Source organism: Manacus vitellinus, unplaced genomic scaffold (genome assembly GCF_001715985.3).
Source record: "Manacus vitellinus isolate BGI_N305 unplaced genomic scaffold, ASM171598v3 scaffold_18_pilon, whole genome shotgun sequence".
NCBI classification, from domain to species: domain Eukaryota; kingdom Metazoa; phylum Chordata; class Aves; order Passeriformes; family Pipridae; genus Manacus; species Manacus vitellinus.
Genome location: NW_021939324.1, coordinates 2,664,398 through 2,692,016, shown reverse-complemented (window position 1 = coordinate 2,692,016; position 27,619 = coordinate 2,664,398). Strand labels below are relative to the sequence as shown.

General features: G+C 39.1%; 1 protein-coding gene across 1 annotated transcript in view; it reads right to left on the bottom strand.

Annotated features, from left to right (window-relative positions):
- The window catches only part of ZDHHC21 (zinc finger DHHC-type containing 21), a 38,143-nt gene extending 10,589 nt beyond the window's left edge, over positions 1–27,554 (bottom strand). Inside the window, exons 1-7 of the mRNA XM_008921622.3 lie at positions 27,512–27,554; positions 24,868–24,881; positions 21,209–21,404; positions 20,299–20,397; positions 18,426–18,537; positions 17,472–17,610; positions 4,082–4,198 (exon numbers count right to left, since the gene is read on the bottom strand). Coding sequence (XP_008919870.3) covers positions 4,082–4,198; positions 17,472–17,610; positions 18,426–18,537; positions 20,299–20,397; positions 21,209–21,404; positions 24,868–24,881; positions 27,512–27,536 — 702 coding nt within the window. The 5' untranslated portion in view covers positions 27,537–27,554. The remainder of the gene's footprint in view (positions 1–4,081; positions 4,199–17,471; positions 17,611–18,425; positions 18,538–20,298; positions 20,398–21,208; positions 21,405–24,867; positions 24,882–27,511) is intronic.
- Positions 27,555–27,619: the final 65 nt, after the last annotated feature.

Sequence of the window (27,619 nt, the reverse complement as noted above, 5' to 3'; positions counted from 1 at the left end):
AAAACCTTCTGCTAGTTCTTACAGCTTGTCAATCTACCACTTAGCACAATTCTAGTAAGGAGTAACTCTGTTTCTAAAAATGCTGTATACAAAAGTCACATAATGCAAATTTATTCTACACATTAAACTGCATGTATCTTCTAGAAGTGACAAAAGGATAAACTGTAAATACAGAGATCAAGGATTTTGGGTTTTTTTTATATGCATGTCCTATACTCCTGGAAAAAGTCAGCCTTAGCTTTATATTACCAAGATGAACCAAAAACTATTGGCTTGATTTCTGGAAAATTATATAACGATGGTCATGCAAGTTTATCTTACGGAGAATCAGGAATTTTCGTTACAAACGGGTTAAAGTTTGACAAATCTTAGGGTTTTTTTTCCAAAAATACAATTTTGGCAGCATTTGAAATACAGGTAAATAGTAATATTAAAACTAACAAACATGAACTTGCTGGACTTATTAAGCAACCATTTGTATTCACCAAACTTTAGATCACAGAGCTGCAATGCTGATTGTTGCTACTATTAAAAAATACCTTTCATCCAGGAGCTGTGGAATTAATCTTGGTTTATGCTGAACTGCAAACACAGGCATAGAGCATGAACCAGGAAAATGTGTATTACCTGTTCTCCTGTACAAGCACAAGTAAAAGTTGCTTAGCATTTTTCAAAAGGTCCATGCTCTTGTCCAGCTCTCTTGCACATGCCTTTGGGCAGCTTCAGCAACCACTGAAATTAATGCTCTCAAGAGCAGCAATGGAGTAATGAATACTTTAACAAACATGAATACTTTAACAGTGCATATACATGCCTTCAAGCATTTTGAGTCTCTTTCAAATTAACCTCAACTGCACTATTACACTTCAATGATTCTGTTCTGTTAAATTTTGATCTGTACTTTATACTAAGTTTAATTTCATAATTAATTTAGTATTTTAAATAGACCTCATTTCAGATAAAATTTAATTTATACAGGAAGGTTAGATGCTGAACAGTAACTCCAGTACACTACACAGTAGAAACATCACTGCTTCTTAGTGACCATGGTTCTCTGCTTCTACAGGACTTGAATGTCTTCCACACAGTGAGCTCAGCACTGTGGGTGGGTATACTCAGACTCTTTGTTTCCCTATTTTATGCATCACAGGCATGTCTTTCGGGAGCCTGTGAAGAAACTGCACACTCACCTGCTGCCCTCTCCTCTGCCTTTTCCACTGGCTAGCTAAAGCTGTTAGTGCTTATGGAGGAAGCAAGTTCCCATATTACAATGCTGGCAATCAAAAGCCATTTGTACAGAAAGATTTTCTGACACTACTTGCAGACTAAGCACAACTTCAACAAACAGACTTGCTTTGTTTGTTTGAAGTCTGACTAGTTCTTGCCAAGTAGATTTCCTCAAAGTAACTGTATTGTTTATTCCTGCCAATTCTAGAATCATGAGGAAAGGAATGAAAAGGGAAAAGACGACTGTGTTGCTGGTATGGAAACACTTTGAGTGGGGGATGGACTACACAACCTACATTCTTCAATGAATCAAGGCAACAGCATCCACATGGTGTGAATGAATTAGTGTCTGGAGATCCCAGTACTGGATTTCTACTTCCCCAGCAATCTGAACAAGCCTAAAAACTTGTCCATACGAGGCAAGCACAATAGCCCTTCTGCTACTGGGGGCAGGTAGAGTGCAGTGAGAAGCCTTAATGCAGTTCTGTACTTTCCAGCATCTGTCTCTTATAGACCATCCATATCCACAATTACTGCAGTATGTTTGTTTCACATTGGCAAAGACAACAAAAGAGAGTATCCAGGCATACTGCAGCTCAGCAAACCTCATAATTATGATTTGAGTACAAAGAAAAAAAGGGGGCTGGACTTGAAAATGCTGTTAGCCCACACCTGTTCCAGCGTAGTTGCCAGCTCTGTAAGTGAACAGGATGTACCTCACAGTATATCAGACCACTGACATAGAAAGAAAGGGCTTTAGAGCAGTTTATAAGCATGCAGTGGTGGTAATAGCCTGATGGTGTTAAGGCTCACGACAGGGAAGTAACAACTGGGTTCTTATTGGTATTCATGCCTGTTGCAGAGGCAGCACTGTTGGTATCCTGTGTCAGAATAGAAACGTTCCAGGTTTCAGATATATGTGATAGAAACAGCTTCAGTCTAGGATGTTTTTATTTCATGTATAGTAATAGTACCTGAATGGATGCCGATGGTCACTGCGAAAACTAAGTCTAGCTTCTGGCAGCCCACAGAACAGAATGACAGACTTAGGGTTTGTTCCTTGTTTTCTTCTGTATCGTGTTTGTGGTTTAGTGTAGTAGTGATCACATGGGCTTTTTGTTTCTCCTCATATATATCCATTTAACAGAAATCAAAAAGACATCCGTATTTCAGTATCAGAACAATCAGGCTTCCTGAGTTTCCATCTCTCCCATTACTGGGAGCGACAGTGAGCAGAATTCAGAGGTCTGTACCACTTCAGCTGGGGCCCCCTGGTGGTCTAGTGGTTAGGATGCGGCATTCTCACGCCCCGGGGTTCGATTCCCGGTCAGGGAACTTCCCCATGCAGATGGAGCTCGTCAGCCCTGTAAGGCCATCCATCTAAGAGAAGGTCACTCTAAACAAACCTACGTCCTGAGGACCTCACTGCCACCGTCCGAGCTCGCTCGGCCCCGGCAGATGAACCTCAGGATTAAAGGGTGGGCTCAGTTCAGCGCACACTGTGTCTCACCTAAAAAATCCACTGTGCAGGCTCAAAGGGTAATGACCTTTCCCAAATCTTCATTCGCAAAGACTGGCCATGATGATGACCACTTTAGCTAAATACCCAACAAGGCATAGTAGTAATTCAGAAAAACATCCCAGCTCTGGAGGATGCAGACACAAACATGGTATGCCTGCATTTAAACAAGGAGGATAGAACCTGTCAGCAAGACCTTGGAACAGAAATTAGGCACACAGTAAAGGTGCAGAAATGTAAATCTGTTGACCTGGGGGTTGAGAGAAAGTCCAGAAAGCAATCTGGTAGAGCAGTTGGAGAACGGCAGAAATAATACACAGCATAGCTACAGTCACAGAAAGAGCAAAAGGCAGTAAACTTATGCAAAGGTAATACAATAAAACAAAAAAAGCAATATCAATGTCTTATCTAATAGAAGGAAAAACTAAACAGTAATTTTTGTCCTTTATTCTATACAAATAAATTACCCAATACAGTTGGAAGGGTTCCCATTTTGTACCTAAAAAGATTAATACTGTGCAAACCTTCCCAATTTCAAAATGAAATCTCAGGCAGATCTCCATCAGTTGTAGTCAGAAAGATGCTGTCATCTTGTACTTTATTGTCTTCAAAAAAAAAAGTTCAGCAGACAAGACCATACACCCTTTCAGACAGGTACGGATCCAACTAATGTCCTCTTTCTGTTCAACACTGCTGTATTTTAAACATTTATATGGTTTCACAAGGTAACTTTAAAACATTTGCTGGAAGTTATTAACTTCTAATGTACAGAACAGGATGTTACACTAAAAAAAGCTAATTTCTTGTACATATTTATTACATTACCAAATTCATCTATCTGGAAATATAGAGTATGCATTTGGACTGTAAATCGCACATGGTTATACTCCCCAGTTAAACAACTAAAGAGATATAAGCATAAGCATATTTATTAAAACACTTAACAAGAATTCTGTATTCTCAGAATGTATGACTTATTAGTGGGCCTCACTGTCACATAATTCAGACCAGACACATGAGAGTTTAAAAGAAAATCAAAAATCAAAACCCGCAAATACATACCTTGTACACTGTAAAATTCCATGACAATGTATGGGTTTACTTCACTAATACAAAACAGGAAATTTACTTGATAGCCAGACTTATTACACACTTGTTTGTTAGAAAGCTTCTTAAGACTTCTTGGTGTCAAGAGTCTTGACAGACCACACACCAAACAGGTACCTCACAGTGCAAGTGTTTTTCTATTCTTCCCTTAGATGCAATCTGTTTTTCTATTTTTATTAATTGTACTGAAAATAAAATTAATATATACTTCTAAAATTAGATACTTACAGTGAAAATACCCATTAGCTGAGTGTAAAAGAGTCGACTTATTCCACCTAATATTATTAGACCCATGAAGGTAGATATTCTTAGGAGAGCAAGTTCATGTCTAAATACAAAAACATCCTAGAACAAGACACAAAGAAGAGAGACTTTAGCAGTTACAAATTAATTAAAGTCTTTGAACCAAGTGGAAATACTAGACAAGAAAAGTGTGTTCTCACTGAAGGTAAATACTGGATTTCGAGCTACACTGCAAATCATTGATATAATTATGTATTAAAAGTAGAAAACAATAATTTTTTGTTTATACATGTAAGCAGTTGAGTTTTATTTTGCCAGACTGTTAAAAAAAACTTCTTCAAATATTTAAGGTTTCGCAAATAGATCAAGCTCAAGTGGGCTATTCCTGAATCTTCCATTTCAAACTGTGACAGATTGCTATACACAAGCTACATAACCCAGGAAAACCATTCTGTTAAACACTCTGATTTATTAAGCCTCCTATGCCTCAGCTACCAGCCATAGTACATTTCATTTTTACATCACCTCTTTTGTAATTAAAAAAACAGCATTCCGAGCTTTACTCTTGAAGATGGTACCTACAAAATCCAAGTATCTGTGCTGGATTGTTCTCACTGCAATGCTGCCTATTATCCAACATAAACTTATCTTCATCTTTTAAATTTTGGCCTTGAGTGCATTACTGTAACTCTGGATAGGAGTGCACAATAAAGATGCTTCAGGGTACAGGAAAATAGGGATATATTGGATCAGCTGCTCTGGAAAGGATAAAACACCTTATTTTTATCACAGGAAAACATTTGCGCATGGCAAATTACATTAGGTGTACCGTGAGCTCATCTTACCCTTGGATAACGGATTCACACACCCATTCTCTTATTTGTAAGTTACAATTACATTTAGAAGGCTGTCTTTTGAGTACACACATCTGTTTTTCCACTTAGAAAAGCGTGATCACAGCAGGAAACTATTAAAACCTTTCAAGTAAACTTTAAATTACAAGCAGAACATAAAAGTAAACTGAATGGAAAAAAAAAAAAACAAAACAACCCACAACACTGCTTTTGAACTTTCCTTATTTATGTTCAACCAGTAGGAATTGAGGAGGAGCAATTCTTAGACAGTGGGTTTTTTAAAAAGGAAAATTGTTAAGGCAAATTATGTTTAGCAAAACAAATCTGATTTTTCATTTAAATTATTTCCATGAAGGTTCAAAATATAAACCCAGGGAAAACAGTTATACTGCCTACTAAAGCTGTGAAGAAAGTAAAAATTTGATGAACACATAGAAATCACTAGTTAACCAACTAAAACAAAAAGCAATCCCCAATAGTCTCTTCTGAACTGCTGCAACGGTGCACCCCCTCTCCCCCTCCCTTGTTAATATTGGCCTTTCTTGCTGTTGTAGAAAATATATTCTTTGTTTTCATATTTTTAGCCCTTCTTACTCAGTTAATGAGCTAATTAAAAGTTAAATCAAAGTAAAAGCAGTCATACTAATCTGATTTCCCTTTCCCTTAGCCCATAAAAGCTTTAAAGAAAAGCAAGGTAATACACAGCTTCTACTAGTTGTTCATACCTTCATAGCTGTTTTATCATATCAGATATGTTTTGAAATATTCAAACTCAACTTCACAGAAAACATTGAAATGTAAGAGAAGAATGCCAACAGCAAAGTTACATTCTGGATCTGGCATCACACTCCCACATTAGCACCCCCTGCAACTCTGATTTAGAAGAATTCCTTCTCTTGAGCATCACCTTCAGCATGAAAAAGGTACCTCACCCAACACATGACAACAGAAAATCCTAGTGTAAAGAAGAGAGGTTACATTCTCATCTGACTCTTCTAACAAATGATAAACCTAGAGGCACAGAAAAGGAAAGACCTTTCATACTGAGGATAACAAAATCATAGATTCACAGAATGGCCTGGGTTGAAAGGGATCTTAAAGATCAGCTAGTCCCAACACCCCTGCTGTGAGCAGAACACCTTTCACTAGAACAGGTTGCTCAGAGCTCCATCAAAGCTGCTTTAAACAGTGCCAGGGATGGGCATCCACAAATTCCCTTGGCAAGCTGCTCCAGTGCGTCCTTATCCTCTGAGTAAAGAATTTCTTCCTAATACCCAATCTCAACCTGCTCTCTTTCAGTTTGAACCCATTCCCTCTTGTCGTGCAACTCCACCTCTTGTAAATAGTCCCTCTCCATCTTTCTTGTAGGTTCCATTCAGGTAATGGAAGGCTCCAAGTAGATCTCCCCAAAGCCTTCTCTTTTCCAGGCTGAACAAACCCAGTTCACAGAATCACAGAATTGCTATGATTGGAAAGGACCTCTGGAGTTGCACAGGAACATATCTAGAGACAGGTTTTGAACATTCCGGAGAGGGAAACTCCACAACCATCCTCTTGACACCTGCCTTTGAGATATTTACCCCTTTCAGTCTTCTCTAAACAGGCCCAGCTCCCGCAGTCTCTTCTCATAGGAGAGAGGATGCAATGGGAGATAGTGTCAAAAGGTAGATAAGTCAAGGTAGACAATATCCACTGCTCTTGCCTTGTCATCCATCCTGCCATGCCACCACAGAAATCAAGCATGATTTCTCCTTGGTGTATCCCTGTTGACTACTCCTGATAACCTTTTCTTTTACATACTTGGTGATGACCTCCAGAATGATCTGTTCCATCACCTTTCCAGGGTCTGAGGTTAGCCTGACTGGCTGCTAGTTTCCCAAATCCTTCTTCTTGCCTTTCTGAAGATGGAAGTAACACCAGCTTTTCTTCTGTCATCACGCACCTCTCCTTTCTCCATGACTTTTCAAAGATGATACAGAGTGACTGAACAACAACATCTGCCAGCTCCCTCAGTACCCATGGGTGCATCCGATCAGGGCCCATGGATTTATGGGTGTTAAGTCTCCCTAGTTGATCTCTAACCCAACCTTTTATGACCAAAGGGGAGTATTCCTTTCTCTAGCCTTTCTCTCTTACAACCAAGGTCTGGGATTCCTAAGGGATGGCCTCAGCAGTAAAGACTGAAGCAAAGAAGGCACTCAGTAATTCTACCTTCTCTGTGTCTTCCATCACCAGGACACCCATCTGATTCAGCAGCGGCCCCACACTTTCCTTAAACTTCCTTTTGCTGTTGACATACTTGCACAAGGCCTTCTTTTGTCCTTGATATCCCCTGACAGACTCAATTCCAAGGGGCCTTGGCTTTCCTCATCACATCCCTGCATACCCTGCCGATATTCCATACAGTCCTGCCATATGGTCTCTTTTCCCACATCCCATAAATTTCTTTCTTCTGTTTTGAGATTTGCTAGAAGCTCTCTGCTCATCCATGCAGGTCTCCTGCCAGCTTGCTTTATTTCTTGCTCATAGGTATACATTTGTCTTGAGTTTGGAGGAAGTGCTGCTGAATATTGACCAGCTTTTTTTAACCCCTTTTTTTCTAGAGCTCTATCCTGTGGGATTCCTCTAAGCAGGTCTTTGAAGAGGTTGAAGATAGCTCTCTGGAAGCTCAGGGTTCTAGTCCTGCTTACTGCTTTGCTTCCTTCATGCAGGATCCTGAGTTCCACCATCTCAGGTGGAAGGCTGAAAGCAAGGCTGCCCCCAACCTTCACATCTTCAACCAGTCCCTCCTGGTTTGTTAGTGCAACGTTCAGCAACACACCTCTTCTCATTGGCTCTTCCACCACTTTCATCAAAAAGTTATCTTCAATGATCTGTGGGAACCTCCTGGACTGTGTGTGCCGAGCTGTGTTGTCTCTCCAACAAATACCGAGGTGGTTGAAGTCCCCCAGGAGACCAAAGGCTTGTGACCATGAAGCTATCTCCAGCTGCCCACAGAAAGTCTCATCAACCTCCTCCTCCTGATCAGGTGGCCTGTAGTAAACACCAACAACAGTCACCAATATTAGCCTGTCCCTTAATTCTTACCATAAACTCTCAACTCATTTGTCTCTCCCTGGGTAGACCTCAATACATTCCAGTTGCTCTCTCACATGAAGAGCAACTCTACCACTTCACCTCACTGACCTGCCCTTTTCTTTTGACGTAGCCCAGCACACAGCTGACTTTCTGGGCTACAAGTGCACATTACCAGCTCATGTACAGCCTCTCAAACAACAGCACCCGCAAGACCTTCTCAATAAAGATGCTCTCAGTCTATTCATCCTCCAGCCTGGTACTCCAACCCAGGTGCAGCACCTTGCACTTGGTCTTATTAAACCTCGTGAGATTCCTATAGGCCCACTTCTCAAGCTTGCCCACATCCCTCTGGATGGCACCCCATCCTTCAGGTGTGTTAACAGCACCACTCAGCTTGGTGTCATCTGCAAATCGGCCAAGAGTGCACTCAACCCTTTCATCTATGTCATCAGTGATGATATTAACACTGGTCCACTACAGCCCCCTGAGGGACACCACTTGTCACTGATGCCCATCAGGACTCTGAGTCACTGAACCATTACCCTCTGGATGCGACTGTCCAACCACTTTCTTACCCGTCTAACAGTCCACTCATGAAATCCATCTCTCTCCAATTCAGAGCAAAGGATACTGTGGGGGACTGTAGGGGGCGTGTTTAAGGTACAGGGATGTACCAAGGCAAGAGCCCGAGGGAGCATGCGCCAACATAGACAACCTTATTGGTCAAAGAAGTCCCATGGTTTTAAGGGATAAAACCAGCGCCGAATTTGAAATAAACCTCTTTGTTCACCATCACACGAGGAGCGTGTTTTTCCTTATTATATAAGGACATGTGCACCCTACAGGGGACTGTGGCAAAGGCTTTACAGAAGCTCAAATAAACGACATCTGTAGCCCTTCTCTTGTCCACTGATGTAGTCGCTCCATCAAAGAAGGTCACTAGGGTCAGGCAGGGCTTGCCTTTAGTGAAGCCATGCTGGCTGTCCCAAATCATTCCCTGTCCTCCATGTGCCTTAGATGAAAGATCCCTAATTCCCTTCTTTCCCTTCTCCCTTTCTTCCCTCTTTTCTCCTCGATGAAAGCATCTACTGCAAAAGACTGGAGGTTGCTGAATTCCTAGTGAGAAAAAGTGACATGACCAATGTTTTTTCCAACCACTATAAAACCCTAGTAAATCAAAGTCCCTGAGGCAATGATGATCTGAAAGTCAATGTCTGGCCCTCACTTAGTTCCTTCTTAGAACTGACAAAAACATTTTTGCATCTAAGAAAACCAATCAAACTAAAACTGATCAATCTGCAAGACTAGTCAATAATTTACTAATCCCTCTTTCAATGTATTTTGAACAGATCCTCCTGTTCAAACACAATTTAGGATTCATCAGTCTCAGTGCAGTGTGAGTACTGAGTGTGATTTTGAAGTCTGGGGTGCAGGCTATCTGTGCTAACAGGAAGAACTACTCAGACTGAGCCACAAAGTATATGCACAGATTAGCTGACATCACCAATGCACGAACTATCAGCTCTCGTGGCAAAACAGGGTTTTGTCCCACAGTAGCTTTTTTCTACGTTGGGCCAGGCTGACATATGTGGCCTTGGCACAGATACTAAATGCACAGTTCTAACATGAGAGCTGCCCTTCAGGTACCCCTTTCTCTTCTCCTTTATGCCAACTCCACAGCCTAACTGTTCTGTCAAAACTTCAGTTCCCACGGGTTGCTGCCACTGCCTTTCTACTTAGCATTTGCTACGCCACTCAGACGTCCACTGAACAGGCTGCTGCCTGTTCTCCAGGTTTTTAAGTTCCGTTTAGCTGCTACTTCTATCCATCCAGTCAAACTGCAAGGATCCATAAAAATGGATCAAAATGTGTATGATAGAAACTTGTCACAAAATATATGTAGGTCTATAGGATTATGTTAAGGAACGGACTACAAACCATGAGGTCTAGCATCTTTATCTTAACAAGCAATACCAAAACACTCTACAGACACCAAGTCTCCGTGACAGATTAACACAAGCCTTCCTCAACCCCATAGCAGAACACATGCCAAGTCTCCATTTGTGAGCATCAACCACTATGGATGATCCCTATGACAATCGCTACCACTGACTAGAACAACAGCTATTACTGCCTTATGCTATCATACAGGAGAGAGGTCAAAAACAATGATGGGTCCAGCTCAAGATTATACTCAACTATATGATCACTGCTTCCAAATTCAGCTTTCTTCTTTATCCTGCTAACAATTACAGCAACAACAAAAAAGCACAAAAGCGTGTAACAGGTCCCTGCCATTTGCAGTATTGCATTGTTATTTTCAAGCATTTATAGTATTCCTTTAGAAACACCACACTACTGAGGACAGAGCTTTCAGCAGGAAACACAAGACTATTGTATCTGTTCCAAAAGGGACAAAGTGAAAAAACCACCTTCATAATTTTTCAGTTACAATGGAAGATTCATTTATTCAATCTCTCTTATTTAATGAAAAATGTATCACATAAAAATCAATATACCAACAAAATATATTAAGATACCTCTTGAGAAACAATACTTCATGTAATACTTCATGCTTGTCTATTCTCAGCTACAAATGCCCAGGATGTTTGTCCCAGTCTGGTGATGAAGTCAGCCTATCAACTTAGCTATCATAAAAAGAGCACAGAATATAGAACAAAGCCAGGCTGCCAGATTCCAGAAAGCAAACTAAAAAATACAGACTGCAGGTTTTGTAGGAAGAAAGAGGAAGGAGAGGTCCAAGGGGGAAAATTCATTCATGTCAATTAAAAAGAAAAGAAAATTAATTCACAGAACATGAGCTGCATTCTAATAAGCCCTTTTTTATTATTAATAATGACCAATGTTTATGTAAAGCCCTTTTTACTCTGGACTATTTCAGGTCTACTAGATGAGTAATTTTCCAGTCTGATTCATGACGGATTTGGTTTAAAGTAAAAATGGGAATAGTGCTCTGATTCCAAAAATTATTGTCTACATAGAGTTCAATATCACTGAATTATTTCAGTAATTCTGAAATAGTTTCAGACTAGAACAGATTTTTAGAGAAGGCCATACAATCTTTACACAGAAATTTTAACAAAATGTTATCCTCTCAGTCTTTCCTATCTTTTCTCTACAGATCATGTATTTACTTTCTAGACTTAATTCAATTTTCTTATACTGTCCTTACATTCATATACTGTAGGAGAGCATGGTTGGGTTGGTTGTGCAGAACAATGAGAAAGAAAATGTTGTTTTCTTTTTAAAAAAAAACTCTCAAATCCTGTACGCTCTTTCATGATTCTAAGACAAAAAGGTTTCTGTTAGATTCTCTTGACAACGTATATGGACTTTGGATGATACGTATTTCCACATTTTAATTAACATTAGTTAATGCATAATATTGAAATAAATATTACTGCAAGAAATCTTTTCACAAAGTCTAATGACTAATTCCTAGAACTTATTATTTCTGAGTCCCAGACACAGTAGGCTGATATGAATATATATCAGCCAGATATATATTCATATATATATATATATGCCAAAATACATCCTCCATGTTCTTTTCTCTGCCCTCTACCAATAATGCTCAGAACACGTTAAAGATTAGGTGACAATATTTTCAGAATATACAGTGGATAACTGAAGAAATGGGAAAAAAATAAAAGAGCAAAAAAAGTTTTTTGTATGTCAGGAGATTTTACTATGACAATCATTCTAGCAACATTTCTAGCAAATAGAATGCATCAGCAGAATTTCTTTCACTTAAAAGACTAAAAGCCTTCTATAAACCAGGTAAAATATACTGCCAAAGCATTTAATTTTGCTTCTATTTGACCAGCTGTGTCTAGAATCTGTGCCAGCACAGCCATTGAGAAAGCAACTATTTAGTTATGAGAAGACTAGTATTTATTTTTATCTGGCTATTCATTGAGTACTTCCTAAAAGATAAGGTCAGGCTTCCTGACTTCGATATTTTATAATGAAGATGCAAAATTAAAAATGTTCCAGTGTCAGCCTCTGAAAACCACCAAGGCCTGCAGAGGAACTAATATGCTATTTTATTTGAATTATATATTTTCCTTCTGCTATGATCCCACATAGACAATTTAATTACCACCTCCTTCATTTCTAGCAGTAATTGCACTCCTCCTGCTGGACAAACAGAGGCAACAACCACAACCCATCTTTCTGGCAGTGTATCAATTACAAGAGCAAAGAATACTATGAAACAATTTTCTGCAGTAAGAGATGAAGCTGAAAGATTGAATCTCTACAGAAACGGCTTCCTCCATTACCTTTAATCCTATCACCCTTTCCTCAGTATACTTAAATTAAAAATGTTTTTCTTTCTTGACCCTTTAAAAATAAAACACAAGATTTAATTCAGAGGAAGTACTAACATGGTGATTACATTTTCATAATGCATTAATCGGTACTGTAATAAAATTACTATTTCACAACAGCATTAAAAGCTATTTTAATTCTCCAGCTTCTGCGTTATGTACTATTTTATATCCAAAGAATAAAAAATAAGATGAGGGCACACTGCCAAAAAACTCTCAAGTATTTTTAATGAGCAAGAATAAGCTTATTCCAGATGGCTGTTTAGAAAAAAAATTATTCAGTTCTTTGAATCTGTGCTAAACACTAGCCCCTGTCAATTCAGAAAATGTAAGCTCTTCGTTACAGCCAAAATTTCAACAAAGAACAGCACTTCTGTGAAACAGTCTCTGGAATGCTGTGCTACTTCAGCTTTAATTGATACATACAGATGAAAAGAATCTTGCAGGATGCTTGCCTAAAAACTTAACTAATAGTATGCCAATTTTATCACTGGTCCCATTCATTTGATGTCAAAATGACACAGTTCTGACAAATTATTCTGTAGCATGAAGTTATATGGCACCACATCCTCAGCAATACTTTAAAAAATCAGCTCCTTAGGGCTCTGATGTCATCTTCCAGGCAGATATATTGACTAGGCACAACAACAAACTATTCTTAATTTTCTGTACTTCAGTGTATACCCCCCCCAAATCCTGCAGTTGAAAAATTGAGAAAGCTAAATACTATTCAGTGTAACACTACTTCACAAAGGTCTGAACAGATCAGACCTGGTTTGTCTACTGTTCTTCTATATTGTGTAAATATATTTATCTCTCTGGGGCACAGAATAGTGTATACGATAACACCGATCAAGTTTTTAAAAGGAAGAGTGTAATTTGAAGTGTCATGTGCAAATTGATAAAGCCAAAACCCACAGCCAAAACTAAGCAAAAATAAACAGAACAGAGCGAGTACTCAATTTCTTTCATGACTCTGTAAACTTAGGCAGCCAAACACAGGGACCCGATCCACTCTTCAGGCAAGCATATTGAAATGGACTAAAATAATTGCTGTATATGTACTCTACCTCCTAACCTGTCACCTGTCAAAGGGTACATATTAAAAGTAGGCTTCTCTCCAAAAGAGAGAACACGTATCAGTGAGAAAAAGTTTTATACATACTCATTTTTTGAACTGTCATCATTAAGAACTACTTATTTTCACCTCCTTAGGGGTTGTAAAATGTCTGAAGTAAACTTGATTTCCCCTTCCTTCTCTTGCACAGACCACCTCCAAGCAAAAGGTTACCTTTCATACTACTTTCAAAAAGCACAGCTAACAGACAGACCTTGGGTTCATTATCTAAACACAGTTGTGGTAGTTTGAAAAACCTTTTTTTGAGGTAGTAATGGTTTGCCCCACTGATAATACTCTTACTGGGCCAATCAATAGTCCACGTGCGCCCTGCGGAAATTACATGCCCACAGAAACGGAAGAGAAGATGGTGAAGATAGTGTAGAAGGTGGGTAGCCATGATCTGAGACACGAGGAGGCAGGGGGCCAGTGAGCCCCTCTGGGGGCCAAGGGCCCCCAGCCCCAACTGAAGCCATGGGAGACCCAGTATAGTGTCGCAGCTGGACCAGGTCCCGTAATCAAGAGCTGGAAGAGTTTCCTTACTGTGAGCAGCAGCAGAAGACACTGAAAGCGGCAGTGGAGCAGCCCTGAACAGAGACAGCGATGGCTAAAAGCCAAAAGATAGCCAGTAGCAACGAGATAACGTGAAGCCAGCTGAAAGACACAGAGATGTTCCTGCAGGAGGGAGAGCTGGCAACAAAACAGAGGTGAACTCAACAGAGCTGGTTTAGGGTAAGACTATATTATTTTCCCAAAACCAGAGACTCTCTGAAGAGGAGGGGTGGACTTCCAAACACTTAGGGAGTCCAGAAATGCAGCAGCAGCTAGAGAGAGGGAGAAAGGAGCTGAAAACCCGGAGTTTGTCCTGAGAGCTGAGCCAGGACGGAATGCGGAGGAGGTGGCCGTGCCCTCTGCTGCTGCTGCTGCTGCTTCTATCATGCTACTGAGCTGAGACAGAGCAAAAGAGCTTTGGTAAGACTGAACTGAAAGCTGTCTTCAATGTTCTAACCCAAGAGGAGTGAAGATCTACAAGGAAATCCCCCGAAGGCTCGGGCTCGGGGATGAAATTTCCGCAAAGTAAGAACAAAAATCCTGACTGCCATATGTAAATCTGCTGCCTCAGGAAAATGAAGGACACTAAGCAGTGCCACAAAAAACTGAAATGAAGGAACTGTGGCCTGAGAGGTGATAGGAAGACTTCTCTCTTTTCTTCTTGAACTTTTATTGAAGAAGAGGAGAAATTTAATTTAATGTAAAGATATATGTGGGTGTAAATAAACCTTTGTAAATATTTTCCCCTTCCCCCCAATAACGAATGGTTGTGTTTTGTCTGAAAACTCTCCACATGGGGTGAAAAAGATATCAAGTCCATACCATCACTAAACACTCTCAGAGGAGCAAACTGTGGGAGGTGGGGAGGCTTGAACTTAAAAATTAGATTCTTGGGAGTTTCAAACCACCACAGCAGTGTAATTGCAAAAGTAAGTTAGAGCATTCAGGGAACTCTCACAATAAAAAGGAAATACTCTATCATGATATTACACTATTAGAAGCTTACAGGTCTGTCTCAGCATCTATGGAAAGATGTTCCAAGCAGACAGTGAGTTTTTCTCTGTTCCATATTTCTAGCATCACTTAAATAATTCAAATGGAAATGCTGATATAGATGAAAAAAAATAATTAACTTCCTTTAGAAGTTTTTTTTAAGAAATATTTACAAAACCCCTCAACTTTGGAACATTACATATAAAAAAATGTTGGTATCTATGAAATTGATTATAGCACTTTTCTCAGTTTTGGATTATCCAAGAAGTACAGACTTCTTAAATTTTCTCCTTTGAAACATCATCTTCACACACTTTTTCATGGAAACATCACATCCACTTTAGACTGATACAGGGGCAAATAAGAAGCTTGGAAGGCTACACCCCATTCTTTTTCAGGAGCAGAATTTTTCATGAAGTTTAATATTCTTATTTATAAAATAGGATACAAAATCATATAATAAACTTTAGTTGTTCAACAAAATGGAAAATGGGACTTGCCATACCCACAAGGAAAGGCCAGTCTCCAGCAGCCTTGAAAGATGAGTGTGACATCACCAGCAGAGAGTACGCTGGGGTGTCACATCCACATGGAGTTAAAAAATCTGCTGCACCTCAGTACTTGGAAAAAAATCTCAACAAAATTTAGAGCACACTACCAATATCTGAGATTATCTTAGTCTCTTCACTTACAACATCTGGAATGTTATCTAATTTTGAACATGTTTTAAACTTGTTTTCTAGGTCTTTTTCTTTAGTGCATGTGAGACATTGGATTATTATATTGGGTCAGAATAATTCATGTCGGGGTGGGGGAGGAGGGACAAGTCGAATCTCATGGAGGTGAGGTCATGCCCTGTTCCACATGCCAGCGCCTCGAGACTCACCAGGCAACTCCGGAGCAGCGGTCAGTCAAAGGCAGCCTGGGAGCACGGCCTATACCACACCCTGGAGCCCCTATCCCAGCCTCAGACTAGATGACACAGTGGGAGCAATGCCTCTTACCCCGCCCCAGAGCCCCAGTGGGCCAGAAATCCCACCTAGGAGGGGCGACCACAGGGGGTCAGAGCAGATAAAACCAAAGATGTGCTCTCCACATGTTCAAACCCACCATTTTTAGCCTCCTGTAGCTGGACCTACGCTGGATCTAGGAATGGGCTATATCTCTCCTTTCATCTCTCTTTCTTTTCCTTGTCTTCTAATTTCCTTTCTTAATATTTGGGATAGCAGGATACTGGATGGGTTGGCTTTCACTATGTTGTATGTGTTAGCATGTGCTAAGTCAATGCTTCATGGAATGCTTGCTTTGGTTGTATGCTACCCTTTAAACTTTTGCCGAGTACTCTTTTTTTTCCTAAATCTACCAGTAAAAGTATCCCCTGAGAAAATGTGTGTAGCTTTTCTCTTTTGTGCTCTCTCTTAAGGTGTTGAAAGAACTGAGGGCTCTTCTAATAATCCAGAGATATTGTTGGAGCCTTGTTTATTTTTAAAGTAAAACTCCCTTAGTGAGGTCGTAGCTCTGATGCTGGGGTCTTACAGTGTACTTATATTTGTTACAGTTCCATACAAATAAAAAGTCCATTTCAGATTGTAGGTAGAAGTTTTTATGCTTCTTTATAAGGAAGATCTTGTAACATTTTCTTCAAAGGAAAGAGTACTACCTTTGCTGTTCTGGCACTTTCAAGCACTGAGCAACTTTCAAGCAAACCTCTTAAATATTCTGAAAATTACAGGTAATAAACATAAATGAGCACCAGAGACAGAGACTTTACAACTTGAGTTTCAAAATAGAAGAAATTCCACTATTTTTTACTCTATTCCAATCTTAAGTCCATTTTCTCTGTTTGTGTGTTCAACTGCCTTTTACTGATGACAAGATATGAAAATATGATATCTATTTATATATAGTTCAAGTAAAACAAATCAAACTTAATTCTCCCTTAACCCACATAACTTTTTCAAAGCAACACAAAATATTGCTTCAAACCCAATGTATATTTTTCTCCTTGCAGAATGGTCATATGTTTTTCTCACTTTTTTCTGGCAATATCAGCATTTTTAAACAGGGTATTAGGATAGATATATACTCCGCATAAATTTACTTTGCAGAAAGTAAAAGAAAATTTTAATACCTTGTTTCCTCTCAGTACTCCTTATCACTTCTAAAGAAACCTAACTTGTTTTGTCCTCCTTTCCTAGATTTCTGAGAAAACTAACATTGTGTTTTTAACACACAGAAATCATATACATTTCAGAAAAATGTTTTATTACTTACCATAAATCAGTCTGCTTACTTGATAACATACATCTAGTTGAACTCTCTTCACTGTCAACAATTGAGCCAGCAGAAATGTGTAGTAACCAGATACCAAAACAAATGCACTGCAATACTAGCTATTTATTCGATTTGTAGAGAAAGTGGACTCTTACCCAGTTTTCTTTTTTCAGAGGCAAAAAGTAGTAGTAATGGCAGAAATCAAGTATCAGCGTATAGGAACTAAGGATCTGAGTGTAGAAACACAGCTGTAAAAACAGCCAATGATTGTCTTCACCAACACAGTTATTAATCCTGCAGAGAAAAAAAGTGTGTATATATAAAGAAGAAATACAAATACTTTCACACTGAAGTTATGATACTGTGAATAAGAGACTTTATGATTACTTTTGGAGCAAATGTTATGAACTGCTGGATCCATTGCACTGCCACTTAAAGTGTAAGATCAATGCTTAGAACTGGAGACACATTTATCTTTACTTTCATATAGCAGAGATACTCCTGCAATGTTAAGGAATACTGAACTCATAGAACTGGTTTTTTAAAGTCTGCAAAATTTCACAGCAATACATATTATCTTCTGCTACTCAGCACATTTCACTGGTTGTGAACTATGTAGAGTCCCAAATCTGGAAATGCAAACAAGTGGTTTGAAATAAATGTGAACACAGGTTACCCTGATGAGAAATAAATAGGACCTAGGCATTAGCCAAAGGAAAAGAAGACAAAACAGGTATCCCTATTCAAAAACTCCTTCTGCATACTCCAACATGAAGAAGTAAAGGAATCACAAGAATTCTAGCTATATTAAGTATAAGATTAAAAACCTTTGACACTTAGATATAGTCTGAATCACAGAAGTTACATGGATGCGATTTTATACAAGAATTAGCATGGATATCATTACCAAGCTAAGCCAGAATGACAGAAGCACTATGCTGGCACTATTTTCTGAAGTAGTGATTGACAAAAAAGATAGTTTGAAACATGGTTAGATTAACACAGGGGGATCCTGATGTCAATGCTGTCCTCTGCAGTTTGTCATTGCTGCCTTCAAAATTAATCACTAAAACAACAGTAGATTATTAGAACAAATGTCCTGGTTTTACCATGGACAGTGGTGATCCATCCTCCTCACACAATGTCCACAACGACTGCAATGGTGTGAACGCTTTGGTCTCATCATGTTGCATTTGTTACATAACTCCCAATATTCTCGTTCTAGGTGAAAATGTAAGACATATTAGAGAGGTTTAGACTCAGTACTGTGTGCTCATAACAAGTCGGAATGCTTGTGATTCTCATTTAAAAAAAATTCTTACTATTATCTGAGAAGGATAAGCACCACACAAAAAACTTTTCCCCACTGTGACCTTAATTAAACTGGAAGATATTACTGCTACTCTGTGTCAGTCTCCCTCTCCAAAGTCCTCTCTTTTCCTGTATATTTCTATGGAGCAATTATTACAGCACAAAAGCTGTGACTCACACAAGAAGGACTGGAACACAATTATTTTCTTACACTTCTACTGTGAAAAAAACCTATTTGCTAGACAGAATCATGATACAATCGCCCTTCAAAACCTCCTGAGGAAATACTGTTACTGCCTGCTAGCTAAAATACAGTACACAACAAATGCTTCAGGAGCATCTTCAAACCCAAAGCATTTTAATACGTGCCTCTCACCACATGCAGTTTTACACATAAGGCAATCAAAAAACAGGTAGAGGATAGGCTTTTATTTACAAATATACACTATTATTAAAGACCTAATGTGAGATTCTTTAAAAGCTAATCTCTGGAGATACTGAGTAGCTGAAAGTACTAGGAGCTACTATTGCTCAGCTTATATTTATCTCAAATTGCACCATCCAAATTAGAGGAATTCTTTGAAAATTAAAATTCAAATCATATGTTCAGAAATTTCATCTTCACATGGGAAACAAGTCACATCAACGCTGTAATAATTCCAGTCACAAAAACATATATTTTCTGTCTTTAAGGAAAATAGGTGGATGACTGAGAAATTTAAATACTTTGACTGGTTATTTCTGCCTAAATAAACTTTTTTTGATGCACAGAAATTCCTTAAACCCAGGGATAAAAGAAAAAAAAGAAAAAAAGCTTATTTTTACTGTGGAGCATTCTGAAATTCTATACTATAAAACACTGTTCCTATGTAAACAAAATAAAGTTAAATATAGCACTTCTGTGCCACCTGCAAGCAGCACTAATCTGGTCTTTCTTGCTGCAAGTAACATTTGAATACTGGAAGTAAAGAAGCCCAATATCTGAGATCATTAAACTAGTAATAATGACAGATGGAAACTGATTTGCAATCTGTTCCCATAAATACAGTGTCACAAAGGTGTCACTCACTAATAGGGTAGCTACCAGCAGAGTTCAGAAACACCCCAACTCATTTTTTAATACAATTCATACTGTGCAAAAATGTATCCTCCTGTCAACAGAGAATACCAGAGAACCAAAGTGCTACTTTCAAAAGTACAGAATCCCTGGTATAACACCCACCAAATCAAAATATCAAAGTCATAGTCTAGCCTCAATGTTCCATCTTCAGAAGTATCTATAAAGTAGCACTGCTGTATGGAATGAATGGAGCATGCAAAGGTTGGAGAGCTATTCAAATGGATACCTTACATTAGAAAAAAACATTTTTGCACAAAATATACAATATATTTGAAAGAACGCAAAAAGAATTCTTCCCGTGGAAAAATTTCCTAGCAGAAAGTCCTACATAACTGAACTTCTGGTGGAATACAAGTTTCGAAAAAAAAGCTTTGAGTCTACATCAGGAAAAGTGCTAGAAATTTACAAGTTTAAAATAGTGACATACTAACTTTAATCAGTAGAGACAGCTCATGGTTTCCATCAAATCTCACAAAGTCAAATTGATTCCTAATTATTTTGAGGAGATTAAAATAACTTTTATTCAATTATATAGAAATAACTTAATGTACCTGTAATTGGTATCTTTGGATTTTCAGGTAGCTTTCCGGGATCTGCTACTGAAGCTCTAAGTAATGAACCTATACAAAATAATGAGCAGAAGTAATAACCTAAAAAAAATAAATAAGCATTTGTTAGTCTTTTTCAGGTGTACAAAGTATCTACTATACACTACATCAAAAATATAGATGCTCCAGTACTGAGCTGGAAATTACTCAGCCTTCTCATTCAATTCCAGACATATTTTTGGTACTATACAGTCTACAACATTAAGTACTCCCCAGTCTTAAAAAGGGAGAGGAAAAGGTAGCAGTGAACAGATCTGATGGCACCAGCAGGATGCCACTATGACCATACTACTGTTTTTAAAAAGTTCCTCCACTGTCTATCAAATAAGCACCAATCACTCTACACCGCAAAGCCTCCACGTGGAAGGATATTCCCAATAGTGCATCTTCACTTTAAAGTTAGTTCCAGACATAATACAAGCCTTTTCCCCAGCAAGACCTAATAGCATAACTCATATGAGCTGACCCATCCAGGGATGTATGACAATACTAACAAAACTCAGTTTTTACCAGTCATCATCAGCACTACCACCCCAAATTCTTACAAGCACTAAGAGACGTGGACCTGAAATCCTGTCAACAAGTTCTAGGTACAGGATGTGAAAGCTGTATATTATTAATGCTTTTCACCACACAAGGATGTTCTACTATAACACCTCTGAAATGAAATGTCTCAGCTTCTCAGAACACAAAAAAGAATCCCTTCCAGCCATCCCAGTACTCTTATCCTTTATCTTACTGTCTTTATCTTTCACTTTATTTTTTATTTTCTGACATTTCTCATATATGTTAAATAGTGCCCAGAGATACTATTTTTACTAGTAGAAAAAACAGCTAAGTTAAAATTACTTACACAAAACTGCCACAACTGAAATATTTCCTTCTTCATAGTGAGGAAAAAGGATGACCTTTGGAATGAAGACTGTATTGTACAGCCAGACAAGGATAATTAGGCCCATGCAGCACCAACCCTGAGGGTCAACCACAAAGTGAATTCGTTGCCCCATTGAACACAAACAGGTGTCACGACCCAGGAAGAAAAGATACTCCTAAAGAAATAAAGAAAAAATTTTTATTTTTTTTTTAAGGAGTAAACTAAGTAGTATAATGCAACCTACAGGATTCCATATACATTCAAATAAGGAAGACTAAAACATGTCAGGTATTGATTTAAAGAATTAAAGAAAAACTTACAGACATTTCACAAACACGTTTCAAGTACCAGGTAGCAAAACATTTTATGATTTCATTAACTAGTTATATCTCATTAAAAAGTAACATTTATTATCAAGATGCAAGTATAACAACTACCTGTGAAAACTAGTAAGTAATAGGTAAAGCAAGCAACTGTCAACCAGGTGGCAGCAGCATAGGATATAAATATTAAAGAAAAGTCTTCCATCAAAATTAAATGGTTGCAAAGCAAACAAGAAATACAGGCAATGGTTTATGTCATACAAAGATTCATCCCACCTACTTATTATAGCCTCACCCCTAAATTTCAGGTTTGTTTTTTAAAGCTTTTATGGTAAAATAGTCAAAAACTTCACTAGGAATTTGTTTTTTCCGTGCTTAAAAAAATCTCTCTCATGACATTTATAGCAAACCCACAGAGAAAGAAATCACTACCCTAACGTCTTTCACAGAGAGCCTTCAAAGGAAGGATTACTAGTGTTACTTTTTTGTCAGGCTACCTTCATAGTCCTATCTTAATATTGCAACAGACACATAAATCCTAATCTACTCTCCTAGCCATTAGTTACCCTGATTTCTGGGCTTCAGGAACTTATCCATTTCAGATGGATTTCTTTCCATTCCTTTCAGCTTCTACTTGTTGCACTGAAATTTTATCAGTCAGGTATCTCTGTTTCCAAGGGTTTTGCTTACTTGTTTCATGTTTGACTGCCCTAAATTCTATTCACAATTTCCCTGTTTAATATTATTCATAATTTTCATTAATGTCTTTTCTTCTTTTTCTAGATCTCTGATCAAAATCAGACCCAAACAAGCTGTCATTTTCCCACACTTCTGCTTTGTACTATATATTATAACCCTTTGTTTGTATCCTCTAGGGCAACAGTGTTCCCATTCAGGTATAGCAGAGCGATGTGTTTCTCTTTATCCTAAAAATCCACCAAATTTCCTAAAACTTGCTTTTAAAACCATGTTGTATACTAAAAACAGCTATTGTAGTATTAAAATTGTTTCTAAGCTCATGACAATCATAAAATCTATTTAGGCCTATATTTACTGTTCTCTGTTAATATGTAGCATGCACACACCACAGGCTGTTACAAGGTATTAATACACTACACACATATGTACAGTCTCTAGACATAAAATGATGGAGTGCTATATTCCTGAATCTGCCAGTTCTTAAAGTGTCTCTGTTGTAAGCTGGCTTTGGTAACCAACAGGTTTAGAACAAAAAACCATTTTATATTCTTCTAAGCGTGTACTGATGGAGGATCTGTCTCCACAAGCAGATAAGCTGTGGGAGAAGGTGAGCAGACTGTACAACATCAGGGATGCTGAAAAGGAGATGGACCACATCCCCTCCAAGTTCCTGCAGTTACAGGAACCCCCGCTGCACCAAGGAGAAGCAGACAGAGCCTCCGCTTGTCAGGCTGAACATGGAGACACAGAGCGCAGTGAAGTCTGGGAGCCTGTGAGCTCGAGCGCCAGAAGGAGGGTTCCTGCTCCACCTGATCCACAGAGCAGGTTCTGAGCCCTGGCAGCAGACACAGACAGGAAGCTCTGTCCAAGGAAGCCTCTGAGCCTCTGTGTCTGAGTCCTGTGGCAGTATGGGAAGAATGGGGTAAGGAAAAGTGGTGGGAAACTCCTGCTTCAGGGACAAAAACACCTCTGCCAGCCCAACCTGTCACCTGGCAAGGTCTGCTGCTTGCCAGGGGCCTGGAAACCATGGAGAGGCTATTACGGAGGCTGGTAGTAGTCTGGCCCTCAGGCTGTTACCCCCAGCTGCTCTTCATAGAGGCACCATGGATATAGCTACGGCAGACCAGAAGTATACTAGGTATGGAGTAAAAGGCTCACAGGGTGTTGGCCAATGCCTGGTAGCCAAGTGGTGTCTCGTTCATCCTGCTGGTGAAGGGGGAGAACTTGAGGATGAGCACACAGATCCTGCAGATGAATGAGTGGTTGTGCAGAGTGTGCAAAAGCTAGTCAGCTTTTATATCCATAGGATCTTCTATGAGGACCAAGAACTGAGGGGGAAGAGGTGCAGGATCCACCTGAAATTATGTGTAGTAAAAGCATCTTTGCCAAGAAGCTGATCAATCTGCTAAAGGAAGGCTTAAACTAGGAATGATGAGAGAGAAAGGTGGTGACCTCTGAATGAGCAAGGAAGTGGTGGTCAGGGTTTGCAAGCAAAGGATGAAGGATATTGTGTACAACAGAGATCTTACAATCAACCAAACAGAGGTGAAGTGGAGCTACATCAAGCGTGTGTACACACCTGATACAGGAACACCACTTGGGTGCACTAGGATGGGATTAGGAAAGCCAAAGTCCACCTGGAGTTGAATCTGGTAAGGGATAGGAAGGCCACAGAGAAAGTCATGTACAGGTACATGAGCAGCATCAGGCAGGCTAGGGGAAACACAGGCCTGCTGAAAGTGGCCTTCTTCGCACCTTGCTCTTAACGGGTAAGACCTGCTTTCCGGAATCCCAGGTGCCTCAGACCAGTGGGAAAGACTTATTCTTGGGTAAGGGAGGATCAGATAAAGAAATCCTTAGGAAAATGGACTGAACACTTTCATGGGACCTGATGAGATGCCACCCTGAGTGCTGAGAGAGCTGGCCCTGTCATTGTGAGGTCACTCTCAATTATTTTTGAAAGTTTTAAGCTGACAGGTGAGGTTCCAGAGGACTGAAGAACAAGTGTCAACCCTGTTTTCAAGGACAAGAAGGAGGATCCAGGCAACTATAGGCCTATTAGTCTCACCCTGTTCCCTGGGAAGTGAAGGAAACGATCCTGGAAACTACTTTCAAATACATGAAGGACAAGAAGGTGATTGGGAGTAGTCACTGTGGATTTACAAAGGGAAAATCATGCAGATTGACAGAAACACTAGAAACACTGTTAACCACTGAGGAACCCATCTGTTTTCCATCTTACGAGAGCAGCAGAGATTCCATGACTTCACAGCACTTCCTCAGAATGGGAAATCACAGCTCAACAAACAAAACAGAGAGATATAATTACAGAAATACTTGCTTCCAAGTGACCTACTAAGTATAATGTGTGAGCAATAGCAGTGAGAGAAATTCCGAAGAAAACAGTAAGAGTGCCTGTAACAGAAATATACCCCAACTTTTTATCACTCGGTGACTAACTTTTGCCTGCATGACATTATTCTTTTATAATTAAAAAAACCTCAACAAACACCACCCACCCTCAAACCCATACTTTTGATGTGAAGTTCCACAATTAAGTTGGAATTACACAAATAAAGGTCCCAATCTCAAGAAAGAGCAATTTTTCATCATCACCTTCTGTATCTTTTCTGAAAGAGAAAGAAAACAGTGTGATACTCAAACAACCATCAACACTTGTTTGATAAGCAGCATATAATAGGCTACCTTTTATTCTGTTTTGCACACTTCACCTGACTGAGTAGAGCTTCCTCTGAACTGACATGCTGCTTCTAACTAGCGTGCCTCAAATCTAGGTTCTAGGCCATTTCACAATTTTAATATAGATTTAAAAGGATATGTGTGTTCAGACAAAGGTCCATATAAAACTGCACTACTGTCAATGTATTTCAGTTACGTACAGTAACATACATTTACTTCCCGTGTGCCTATTTTAATGTTAAATTAAGTTTTATGTTTGTCATTATACTTTTGTCAGCAATATTGAATAAACAATGTTAATATATTGACTTAGTCCAGCAAAGTGAACTTCTCTTCTCTCTCAGTTTACATACCATGTATAAATATATAAGGTGGGGGGAATGAAAAAAACCTAACGAGCACAATCTGATGGCTAGGTAGGAAGTACTAGATTAAAATTTAACTCACAGACAAAGTGAATTTATATCCTTTTCTTTTTTAAACACATTTCAAATGAATTATATTTATTTTTTCAAATATAATGTCAAGAGTAACGATTACTGATCTCAACTAATTTTGATCTTCAGGATGCATAATTTCTGATCAGAAAAACTACAATATGTAGCGGAAAAAGTCTATGAGCAGGTTTAGAACAAATCAATTGAAAGAAACAATTAAGTGAATTATATCCGTATACAGTCAGTATTCATACAAGCAATGCCTAAAGTTTTTCCAATTAAATAATTTATGAGAAAATACACAACACTAACGTTAGAGGTTTTGTAGTTTTCTTGCCTCATACCCTAATTTATAGCCACTTTTTCTAAATATCTCAAACAAACATCTCAAACACAAAGCATTAGAAGGCAAACAGAAGTTGTACCTCTGGAAAGTTTCAGATTTACCAAACCATGACTGAATCTTTCCTGCATGATCAAGAATTATTCTTGCCTTTCCAAAAAAATACTTTTATTACAGGATGCCTGGACAACATTTTTTCCTAACCCTTTTCTTTCCACCCAATTCAATTAACTCCATTTTTTGTTCACTACAATCACCTGCCATACGACTGCTCATGTGACATTCACTGAATAATGAGACCGCAGAATGCAGGCAGAAACTCAATTCCAAGAAATAAGAAAGCTTTGCTCTAACCAGAAATGTTATCATGATATTTAAATAGCTTTAACAGATTCATTTAAATGCAAACTTAAGAAAAAAAGGTATACAATTTTGCATCAAGATGCAAAACACACTTAGAAAACTGTGTTTCATAAATAAACCTAACAGGAGCAGTACTCAGTTTCTCACACTAAGAAGCATGACAGCCAGCTCCTTGCACATTCATGGGTGTTGCACTGATCCATAACTAGAAACCATGTCTCACTTTAGCTTTCTCAGTAAGAAAAGTAAGACTTCTGAAATCTGACTTGCAGAACTTTTTTCACAAATCCTTAAGTAAGTCCAGAATGACACAATCAGTAATTTATTGTACGCTCACCATTAAACAGTTTTAAGACCCCATGCAAACTGAACAATACTATGCCCCATAAAATACACTTCTACAGTGGAAAAAACCACCACTTTCTAAAAAGGCTGTACGCTAAGCAAGTCAGACAGAAAAAGGAACAGACAATAGAAACACAAGAGACACACCTGTCATAATACTTGTGTTAGCCAAGGAAAGGCCGTATCAATCAAGAGCCTCCCCTAATTTGTGGATCCGGCTGCAGTTTTAGACAACTTTCCCGAAATCTTAAGAATTACTGCCAAAAATTACTGATATAAAACTAAAAATACACTTCAACAGGGGAAAAAAACCAAAGTGGACTTGAACTAATCAACAAAATTACTTTCAACTAGATTTTAAAGAAGTCATGTTATTATCAAGTGTCAGAATGGAATTACTATTATGTCTTTTGCAGCTCTTGCATTTAAAAAACCTGGTATCTGCATAACCAGCTAACACAAGCCAGAGAATATTTTTGCCCTGACAAAACCCCACGCACCTGGCCTTGCCCATGTTTATGCAATGGATGGTTGTCAGTACAGATCTCGGCACTACACAGTCAGGTGGCTGTTGACAGGTTGGTTAAGGTAGGCAAGATATTCCCAACCAATTATTTTTCATTGATAGGATCTACCAAAGTGCACCTGTAAACATCCACTGCATTCACAAAAGATGTTACACGGGCTTGGACACCCACGTGGCTTGCTATTCATGTATACCCACTGCTTCTCATGATCACAAATCCCATGAAAACTATGCTTGCCCACCGCTGACCAAACAGCCACTTCTAGACAAGTAATGCGTGTTACTTGAGCACATCACTGTTTGGATCACCAGTGTGACGGGAACGAAGACCCGACTAACTACTGGAGCTGGGAAATGAAAGTGTGAAGCCAAGGCAGGCGGTGGCCGCTGCCCCTCCTTGTGCCGTGCTGCGGGAGCACACGCCAGCCGCCCCACGCGCCTCGCCCACGGCACCTCGGCGGCACCAAATGCCCTCCTCGCCACTCGCAGTACAGCCAGCACTCCGGAGCTGCCTGAAAGCGGCAGCAGCACTTCCCTGTTTCACACCTGGGGAGAGACTCAAGCCTGCCATGGGTTTCTCTCCCCAGCTCTCTGCACACCCAGCAGCACTCCTGGAACTGAGGTCCAAAGGATGGCGACACGGGACGCTCCAAG